At 40.6% G+C, this 10902-nt stretch overlaps 2 protein-coding genes across 3 annotated transcripts in view; one reads left to right on the top strand and one right to left on the bottom strand.

Annotated features, from left to right (window-relative positions):
- Positions 1 to 10898, top strand: part of FILIP1L (filamin A interacting protein 1 like) — a 64621-nt gene extending 53723 nt beyond the window's left edge. For both annotated transcript variants that reach the window (XM_081908378.1, XM_081908379.1), the window contains one exon: positions 9687 to 10898. In XM_081908378.1, coding sequence (XP_081764504.1) covers positions 9687 to 9875 — 189 coding nt within the window. In that variant the 3' untranslated portion in view covers positions 9876 to 10898. The remainder of the gene's footprint in view (positions 1 to 9686) is intronic.
- CMSS1 (cms1 ribosomal small subunit homolog) overlaps positions 1 to 10902 on the bottom strand; it is a 174613-nt gene that overhangs the window by 159270 nt on the left and 4441 nt on the right. The window lies entirely within an intron of this gene.

The raw sequence follows: 10902 nt of genomic DNA, 5'->3' as shown, positions 1-10902 counted from the left end.
CCAGTACAAACTTATACTCTACATCCTGGCAAGAAAGATTTGGGACTATTTTAATTAGAACTTTGTGAGAATTCCTTGCATGTGGTCCAACAACAGCATACAGAACTAACATGAAGATCCGTCTCTTTAAACATATATAAAGTGTGCACTTACTGTATTACCTGTTCATTTAAATAACTTTGTGTAAGACACTTAAGACTTGCACCTGTATAAATGCATCTTTGTGTATTGACGTTTTCAATAACTGACATTATTTCTTGACTGCAACTTTTTGGGTGAAATATTTTAACATTACAAAACAGTAAATAATTGTGTTTTTTAACCACTGCCTGCAGAAATCGTTTTTGTTCCTCTGTATGTGAATTTTTGCACGTAAAACAGTTTGATTTTAATCTTTAGACAGCGTGTTGATTTTCGTTCACTACCTTACTCATTCCCTGATTTTTCTATTGCTATTCGGATCAGTACTTTCTGATCAAATAGCATACAAAATTGCATGTACTTTAAAATAATGATGCATGAAATTACATGAGACCCCAGAGTAGCATAGTGGTAAAGAGAATGAGTCGAGAGCCAGAAAGTGGCTGAGGTGAGATCTGAGCCAGCAATGAGCTCTCTGGGTAGAATAAGAGAAACCGCTATCACTAATTTTCAGGATTGAAGAGAATATGTGCAAAATGCTTTCAGCACTTGGGATAGCACTATATCAATTCAAAGCAAGCAAGTAAAAATATTTCAAAGCAAGCAAGGAAAAACATTTGGGGGAAATGTAATCTGGTAGTTCTCCCCCCCCCCCAATAATGCAAACTGGATCGTGAGAATTATACTCCAACTTCTTTAAGCCAGTTATTTCTCTCCCTTACCCACACACTTTGAATACGGGGAGCTACTTTACAGCAAGTCAAAATATTCATCGAGCCTAGCATTCCTTACTCTGACTGGCAGCAGCTCTCCAGGATGTCATGTGATCCTATTAACTGGAGATGCCAAGAATTCAACCTGGGAACCTCCTGGATGAACTGCAATAGCTTTGCCACTAACCTGTATCAAATTAGGTACCGTATTTTTCGCCCTATAGGACGCACTTTTTCCCCTCCAAAAATGAAGGGGAAATGTGTGTGTGTCCTATGGGGCAAATGCAGACTCCTTGGCTTCAGCGATAGCAACGCGAAGCCTCCAAAGCCTGCGCTCTGGAGGTTTCGCGTTGCTTTCGCTGAAGCCAGGAGAGTCTGCTCTTTGAGGCTGGTGGTGGGGGAAAGCAGCGCTTCCACCCATCCCCAGCCCCAGAGGATCGGGGGGCAGTGGGAAGGCACGTGACGCCTTCGCGCTACTCTCCGACCCCGCTTTGAGCCCTACAAGCTGGGTCGAAAAGGCCGCAGGAGCCGGACACCCTTTAAAGAGTGCGCGGCTCCTGCGGGCTTTTCTATGGGGGGGGATTCCCCCACCTCCCACCACAAAAGCAGGGAGAAGGTCTTGGAGTAGCGCACAGGTTGCATGCAGCCTGTCCGCTGCTCCCAGAGCTGCGGGGGGGGGGGATCATATTTTTTTCCTTGATTTCCTCCCCTGAAAACTAGGTGCGCCCTATGGGCCGGTGCACCCTATAGGGCGAAAAAAACGGTAGTGAACACAGAAAAAAAAATTCCATCACATCTAATTCTGACAGACAATATTCAATGAATACCAAGGCTGTGTAAAAATGAAGCCCAAGTTCTGTTAAGGATAACAGCTGCCTGTACTATGGGCTAAACTATAAAATTTGTCCTTAACTTTGGGTGCATTCACAAATATTTCACTGCAAACACACACACCAGCGTTGTACCAAGTACCCAACAGATTTTTGCTCCCATAAACATGCATATATGATTCCAACACTACCCCGCTTTTTAACATGACCACTTCATTAAAGAAAGGAAAATCAGCAAAGGTTTTAAGTGTTATAAATAAATTGAGACATATAAATTCATTCATTTAAAAATACATTTATTCCACCTTTCCATATGTATGTTGTAGGTAGCTCTCAGAAAGACAAAAGAAAATATCAACACAACATTAAAATCTAATACAAAGAACATGAGCATAATCCACAATGGCACAACAACCTGCTGTCCACAGACAGCTGTTGTTCAGTCAGATGCCCAACAAGACAGCAGAACAAGTTTATTCAAACATGAAACACAACTTTTTCAAATGGGAACTTAGTGAAACAGAAGGTGGCCATTTAAACTCCCTGGAGAATGCATTCCAAATACAGGGACCATCACTGAAAAAGCCCCACTTCCATTTGCCATTCACCTAATCCCTGAAGGTGGGGGCACTAGCTAATGGTGCCCTCAAAAAAGCCAGATTCATGTAGAAACAGGTGACCCTGTAAGGCAGGAGGGGAACTGAAACTGTCTAGTGGGCCAGGCTGTTCTCTCCTCTGGCCCTCACATACCAGGTTAGACGGGTAGGTGAAATTGGCCATTTGTCAATCACCTCCCAATGATCTCAGGTGACATTTTTTGCCCGCAGACATTTGACAGAGCACTTTGGAAAACATTTCACAAAACAGCACTTTGCAAGACCGGACAATCAGCTGACTAGGGGTGCCCACAAACCTATTTTGGGCTGAGCCAGTTTTGTTACCTGTCCCATGCTTGATGCCATATATGACATCAGGTGTAGGGCATGGCTTGGCCAGAACTATCTCCTAGGCCGTATGAGGAGGCCTGGTGGGACTAATTAGGCCTGTGAGCCTGATGTTTCCCATGCCTGCTGTAAGGCAAAGGCATATCCAAGATTCAAGTCATAAATTGCAATATCTGTAAGTTGGTATTCCAGTATGCATGTAACACTAAACCATAGTTAACAATTAACTATGGTTTAATATGAATGAGCAGTGTGCTGGTGCATGGTGCTGATTAGTGCATACTTCGCTCCGCCTCCAATCCTATCTCTGATGCAACTGGGGAAAAGACGCTATAAAGGCTGGCTTGGTGTTAGATGTTAACCAGTGCTCCTAGTTCCCCTACCCCACCTCCCCCAGCAAACCATAAGGAGTCAGCCAATAACAAATAGTGGCTTCTGTTCATGGTTTGGTTAAACTGTTCAGTCTCATTAAACCATACATACTTTTAAACTATGGTTTAATGTATGACTCAGACCAAAACGTTACAATTTCTGTGGTAAAATAAAGTGATAAATTAAAGGTGCAGTTGGGGGGGGGGAGCTTTTACAGATCTTTAATCTAAAGTACGAGGAGAGCCTACTGAAATTAAGGTAATCGTGTTCATGACCTGCAGCCTTCATAGGTATTGCTCATATTTTCCAAGCAAAAGGTATGTGCATCAGCAATCACATTGGAACAGTTATATTTAAAACAGGTGTGAATGGTGGAATAAGAGGTATTTGGAGGGGTAAGCAAGCTTGTGGTGTTGTATTAACACACAAATTCACATTAAATACCAACATTCTTAAACAACTCAGTATCTTCTACACTTACAGTGCAATCCTATATATATCTACTTAGAAGTAAGCCCCACTGAGTTCAGCAGGTGCATAGGAGTGCTCCCCCAGGTGAATAGGAGTGCAGCCTTAGTTATTCTGGTTTGATATTACAAAATAAAGTAAACTATATTTCAGATTGCTTTATCAGCTGCATTTAAGTCTTTAAGACATAGATCACCATCTAGAGAAATTTAGACACAACTTAAATTCTGCTGAAATCCATGGAAATTCACATTGATTACTTTCTCTGGATTACAAGCATATAAAGAAGTATGTCTTTTGGTTAGGCTTTTGCTGAAATTCTGTGATTATTATGAAGAGGTGTTTTCAAAAGCTGAGGAAGTTAACTATTAGAAGAACAGCAGCACAGTTGCTGAACTATTTATTTAGTTTGCAAGAATATATCAGGAATAATGTGCATTCAACAGAGACAAGATTTAAAAGATAAGTGGATCCTATCAGGAAATAGCGGGCAAAAATAACCAGGGATCCAATAAAGCCTTGCTTTGGATGAACTTTTCAGGTATCGACTATAACTATGCGAGAAAAAGAAACTGAATTGAACTAAACACACAAAACAGGATTTGCAAATGAATAGTTTGCCAATTTGACAAAACAAAACTACCAAATAGATGTTTGGTTTTTTGAAGGTAAATAACCCAAGGTAAGCCTAGGATGCAGTCCATAAAACTATCCTATCATTTGACTGAAAGAGCTGGTTTCACTTTTCAAAAAAATGAGTCCCATTCCACACAACTGGCTAATCTGCCTGGATGGAATCCCAGGTGTACACATGATCTAACAGAGGAAGATGCAAACAAACGGCATATACAAATGCAGACAAGCAAAGAGGCATTATTTTTAAACTGGGGCGGAGCAAGCATGGTAACACACCTTATTTAAAATGTCAGCCAAAGAGGGAAGCATTGCACCCTTGCATTCCAGTGCAGATAGGATTCAGATACAAAACACAAGTTTGTGTTTTTAACGCAGGTATCTAACTACAGGTATTTGAAGCATATTATTAAAACTGTTTTAGTATGGTGGTCAGCTTGGCCCACATAACATACAAATAATGCAAGAACTGCATACTTGTAATCCTGGTCTTATAGATCAGAGCCCCAATTTAACCGGAGAAATTTATTAGGCATGTGAGGCCAATTTCTGGGTTTAAGCGTTGCACCTCAGGGAACACACCTCAAGATAAGGATATGTGCTGCAGTGGAACAAATAGCATAGGAACAATAGAACAACAACAAAAACCCTATTATTTCTATGCAGCAGAACTACATGAACATCAAGAAAAGAGCTTTCGTGTGCATGCACACTTCTTCAGATACCAAGAAGTGTGCATGCACACGAAAGCTCATACCAATAACAAACTTAGTTGGTGTCTAAGGTGCTACTGGACGGAATTTTTTTATTTTGTTTCAGCTATGGCAGACCAACACAGCTACCTACCTGTAACTAGAATCAAGAAAAGAGTTAGGTGTAGACAATAAATGACCAATAAATGAACAGCAGCTACTTAGACAGTACAGAAAGACTAGCTGAGAACAACCTATTAAAGCATTCTATATCATTACAATGATTAAAGAGATCACACCTGGACTAATTATCAGTAACTCCACTGAAGACAGTCTAATTTGATTTGATTTATTTAAAAAAGATCAAAAGGAGAGACAAGACAGTAAAGTTTCTGCAAAGTTCTAAAGGTTGGCTATCTACTTCAAGCTCTGCTTGGCTCATTTAATAATGCCAAGCCACAACTCTCTTTTATCATCGCTAGAAACCTGCATATGCTGCTGACTTGCATGTAATTTATAGTGATTTGAAGAGAACTTACTCATGAGGAAAAATATGTATAGGCTCACAGTTCAATAGAATAAAAGACCTCTACTTCTATTCCAAACTCCAAATACAGTGCCATGTTAAAAAAGAAAAACCTATCATAATATTACTATAACGGGTTGGCAACAGATTATGCCAACTGCCCCTAAAATTCCTTTGCTTTTCACTTAACTACAGGGTTTCTTTCTAAATGCTTCAAATGGTTACCACATCCTGTGAAATTAAGCAATTCTATCCTGAGCCCACATTAAATTAAACAACCTATAATGCAAACTTTAGAAATCCTTGGGTGATCAGTTGCATCATAAAGGGCAACATGAACAAGTTTAAAATCGTGCATTTGCCCATTATTTCCCTGAGGCTATCCCAACTGAATGCTGTAACTGAAAACAGCAAAAATCTAAGACTATTTAGCTCATATTGTGCACCACCCAGGCAAGTACTGCTTTTGTGGATCAGACCAAATATACTTCTAGGGTGACGCTCCGTCTCCCACAGTGGCCAGCTATGTTCTGCCTCCGCTTACTGGAGATGGCATGTTTGGAGTCACAAGTGAAGAGAGTGCTATTGAATTCAGGTCCTGCTTGCAGGACTCCTATAGACACCTGGCTGGCCACTGAGGGAACACGATGCTAAATGAGATGGGCCTCTGACCAGATCTTAAAAAGGTTCTTCTTGCATTATTATGCCACTGGTGAGCTTACAAAGAGAACTAGAGGAAAAAGCCGTTTATAGCTTGTTCCCAGCATTTGACATATGTTTAGCAGTGAAGACCTAAAAATATTGTGCTAGGAAAAAGAGAAGGGCAGAAGCCGGATAAAAGTGACCTTCCTTTCTTTGGCACTCCCACTTTCTTTGCCTCAGTCTGGTCAGTGGGCTCATCTGCCCGCCAACTCCAAGAAACAGATACTAAACCCAGTGGTTGTCACTGACAGGCTGCTTGCCTAAGTGGTTCTTTCTAACGCCACAAAACAGAAAGACCTGGCACATATACATTCAACATTTTAAAAGGGGGCTGTAATCTATCTACAAAAGCGGAAAACATGAGCACATTTTACTTCCCACTAATGTCAATGGCAACAATCATCACTTGTTTAGCATTATTCCACTGAAATCAGCTGAATCCAGAAGCTTAGCTTGTGACCACCCTTGGTATTTACAAATGAATGGGAACTTTTTATATCAGGTATGACAGTTAGGTTTCTGTCTCTAACCAATACGGCCTTATGGATCATATATACCTGGAGATAAGCATCCTTGCAGTAAACAACACCAGATTTGAGAATTGTATCAGGTGCAACTTCAAGTGTCCTTAGAAGGCAGGTGTGAGGGATCTGGTGCCCATCAGAAATTATTAGACTCCTGCTCTCATCATCCCCAGCCAGCATGACCAATGGTCAGGGATAATTTTTTTATTTATTTCAAGTTTGTGGACTGCTTTTCATCAAGGGGTCTAGAAGGTGGCAACACAAGAACGGGCCTTTTCTGTGGTGACTCCCCACTTGTGGAATGCTCTCCCCAGGGAGGCTGACCTGGCACTTTCGTGACATATCTTTAGGTGCCAGGCACAAACTTTCCTCTTCTCCCAGGCCTTTGTTTAATTAGCCAATCAATGGCCTTTTAAACTGGGGGAGAGGTATTGTTTTTGTTGTTACTATGTTATGCATTTGTGTTTTTATATTGTAAACTGCCCTGTGATCCTTGGATGAAGAGCAATATAGAAACTTAATAAACAACAACAAGAAGATGATCCTAAGTACCTGAAGTTCTGCTACCTCATAGAATCATAGAAGTGTAGAGTTGGAAGAGACCCTGAGGGTCATCTAACTTAACTCTCTGCAATTCAGGAATCTCAACTAAAGAATCCATGACAGGTGGCCATCCAACCTCTACATAAAATCATCCAATGAAGGAAAGACCACAACCTGCAGAGGGAGTTGGTTCCATTGTTGAACAGCTCTTACTGTCAGAAAGTTCCTCCTGATCTTTAGTGGGAATCTCCTTTCTTGTAACTTGAATCCATTGGCTTGGGTCCTACCCTCCGAAGCAGGAGAAAACAAGCTTGCATATTTGTATGTGTGTGTATATACATATATCACTTTTATTGTACGAAACATGCTTCACAATCCTGATTCCACCAAGCTACGTAAGCCCTGTGAAACAAGGTACTGTATTAATTTGTACTGCAGACATGAAAAATTTAAGCTGACACACAGGGGCAGTTGCCAAAGAACTCCAAGGCTAAACTGGTATTTGCACATGGGTTTCTTTGGCTATATGTATTGCCAAAGAGGAATTAGAAGCATTTGGAAAGCTTACAGGAAAGATGATGAGTCCTAGGAACTAATCAGGAATACTTCCTAAGTAGAACTGGACTCAGCAATTCAGGCAGAAGCATTAAAAAATAACAGAAACAGTCCAGCCCATTTATTCCAGGCTCTCTCATATACGAAACAATTTTCTTCTCAGCATATCAGGTCTTCTGCCCAGGTGGGGGATAAATATGAAGGGAAACCAGCTTCTACCCATTGGTATGAGGGGAACTTGACTACATCACACTCAGCAGAATATAAATGGAACAGAAATTAAGCAATTGCACCCTCTGCAGGCCAAACCTTATCAGTTCAACATCATATGCACACAAATTCCATTCAACAGTTACCGGTACCTGTAATTTTTCCAAGAGGGGACGTATGTGCTCAATCAGACTTCAGATTGATGCATACATATGCAAGGCTGGTCCAAGCGGACCTTCTGCCCACATAATACATTAGGTAAAACAAATTAAATAGGTCTCAACCTGGGGAGTAAAGTACCCCAGTAGGCAATGTTCAGCTTCCATTGGTCTCTCATGTTTGTAGCCTCTAAGTTGTTTGCATTTTCAAATTGCCAGCCGCACACTTTATCCTTTCCAGCTGATCAGCAGGATAAAAGCCTTCCTTGCAGATTCAGTCTTTCTGAACATCTCTCTCTTGGTTGCCTTTTAAAAAATCTCAGTAGACTTTGGGAGCAACAGGTGCCCTTGATAGCTGTTTGGAAGCTGCAGCTAATGAACATCATAGTGCCCACCTGCTGATTGAAGAAGAGCCACAGTACCCAGAATCAGCTAAGCACCCATATTTCTTCCAGGACACTATCCAAAGTGTTAACTTTTGACCTGTGAAAATTTTTACACTATATTGATTTGCAATCACCAAGATCAGTCAATACCTCTGATTATACATTTATTTGGTGTGGTTTTTAGCAGCTAAGTTTAATGGGTTTGGTTTAATGCAGGGATGGGAAACCTGTAGCCTTCTAGTCTTCACCCCAACAATTACCTATGCTGGCTGGAGGCCAACAATATTTAGATGTCCGCAGGTTCTCTATCCCTACTTATATTTACTGCAGTCTTGTCATTTCCTTCTTGCCCACCATGAATTGCAGCTGCCTCCAAGTGGCTAAAAGACGGCTTTTTCTTCTAGCCTACTATCTGCACAGCTCCAGAAAGAGGTGCAACAAGCCACGGCCATCTCAAGCCACACGCGTGCCTTTCTTATATTTATTTATTAAAGTATTCATATACCGTCCTCCTACAAAAACATCAGGGCAGTGTATAACAACATAAAGACATTTTAAAACAATACAAAGCAATCTCTAAAATGACTAGCTACTCAGCGTACATTTTAGGCAACTGCATAAACCTGTCAACATGAAAAGGTGTTTAAGAGATATCTAAGTCAAAAGCAAGGATGCCTGCCAAATCTTCCTGTGTCTTCTAATTTTACAAAAAGTGAAAACAGCCTAAACACCAAATCACAAAGTGACCAAATGATCACAGAAGTGCTGTTCCTGATTAATCCTATTAGACTGTAAATCAGGACATAGCTAAAAAAAAGAAACTGAACAGAAATAAGTATTTTGTGTTGCTCTCACCCAAAATATGGCCCCAAAAATATTTCCTTTGCTTTCCCTGATGGTGCCTTTCACAACACATCTTGAGCAATTTGTGAAAACATTTGTCTTGATTATCTACTTGGTTCAGTTAGCTCTGTAACAAAATCTAGAACCCCACTGTTCATAATTTGGTCAAGCACAATCCCCAGTGAGGCTAAAAAAACATGTTTCAGAGTTTGAAAATGGTCATTTTCTACAAACTATTGAACTTTGCTGCCATCTAGAGACAAAGTCCTTAACAGCTCTTACATTCCTATCTAGTCTCTTCTTTAAAAACAACCCCGAAACTGTATTATTCCAGCAATTTTAAGTTATATTTCATGCCAATTTGTATGTTTAGTTTACTAAAGAACTGTGCAAACTGCCAGCCTTAACAATTACTCCTCTCCCTTTTCTTTTGTAATCTATCCCAGATTGCTGATGTCTTCCGTCAAGCGATTCCTACGCGGATCCCTAAACCAAAGAATACCAGTGCAACTGTAGTACCAGTGAGGACACCTACTGGGCAACTCAAGACCCCACTCCAGGACAGTAAATCTGGAAAATCACACATCACCAAAACCATTCCCAGCGTTGTCATTCAAAATGGTGGGAAAAGATAGGCTGGCCTGATATGTAATAGAATAATGTCTAACTTTTGAGTAACGAGGATACACCATGCCCATTTTATCCCCAAGACCTATACAAATAAAAGGTAATATAAAAGCATCATACATGGGCAGAAAACGTTGACACTGGAATTATAAAGCATCAGGACATGCTTATGAAGTTTCTGTTCTCCACAAAGCAGTGTAAGGGTGTTCCATATTCCCGATCTGTACCGAGCAGCAGAGGTTGCCTCTTAGCACAGAGTGAGAAATGAGGTTTCCAATTAGTTCAAATGTTAGCTCTTGCAAGGTTACTCCACACAGCAGTGAAATTATGTCCATCTATGTATGGTCTGTTACAACTGTAGATCATTTCACTTCCTTTAATGGTAGCTATAGTTAGAAGGTCACCTGAGAGCATTTTCTTCTGGTGAAATGGTGACGGTGTTCCTTAAGGTTGTTTGCATTGCTATGAAACAGAAAAGTCACATCGGACAGACAGTATATACTAAAACTTTAGATATGACCAAGGTAGAGGAAGATGCTGCAAATGGGTAACTGGGAAGTAGACAACCCAGGCCAAATAGCAATGGATTCCTGTCCTGCTCCTTCTACCTACAGAGAGCCTGGTGGTATGGCACCAAGAATATACTTCTCCTGCCAGACACCAAAATGGCAGCAGAAGAAACACAAGAGAAGGCTAGAGGGTTTGACATTCAGTACCCTTCCCCAACAGGAAAAAGAGTTGGGGAGCAATGGCACTAGAGAGGCAGAAATGCTGCATACCATACAGTATATGAAGGAAGTGGATTATTTGCAAGGAGACTAAGTATTTTAAAAGCCAAGGTGCTGTGTATTTTAATTATTCCCATGTACTTTGTGTGTCGAAGTGTTTAACATAGCAGGTTGAATGAGAAAGTATTTTTTAAATTGACAGTTAATTATTTTAAAGCCAGTACCATTATTGTGTGTTTGGGTTTGTAAAGCAAGGCAATGAACATTCTCCTATGTCTCATTATAAAGCTAAATCTTTTCATATGTC

This window comes from Podarcis melisellensis (genome assembly GCF_964234715.1).
Source record: "Podarcis melisellensis genome assembly, chromosome: 4".
NCBI lineage: Eukaryota > Metazoa > Chordata > Lepidosauria > Squamata > Lacertidae > Podarcis > Podarcis melisellensis.
The sequence above is the reverse complement of the archived record's forward strand: the minus strand, read 5'-3'. Positions and strand labels throughout refer to the sequence as shown.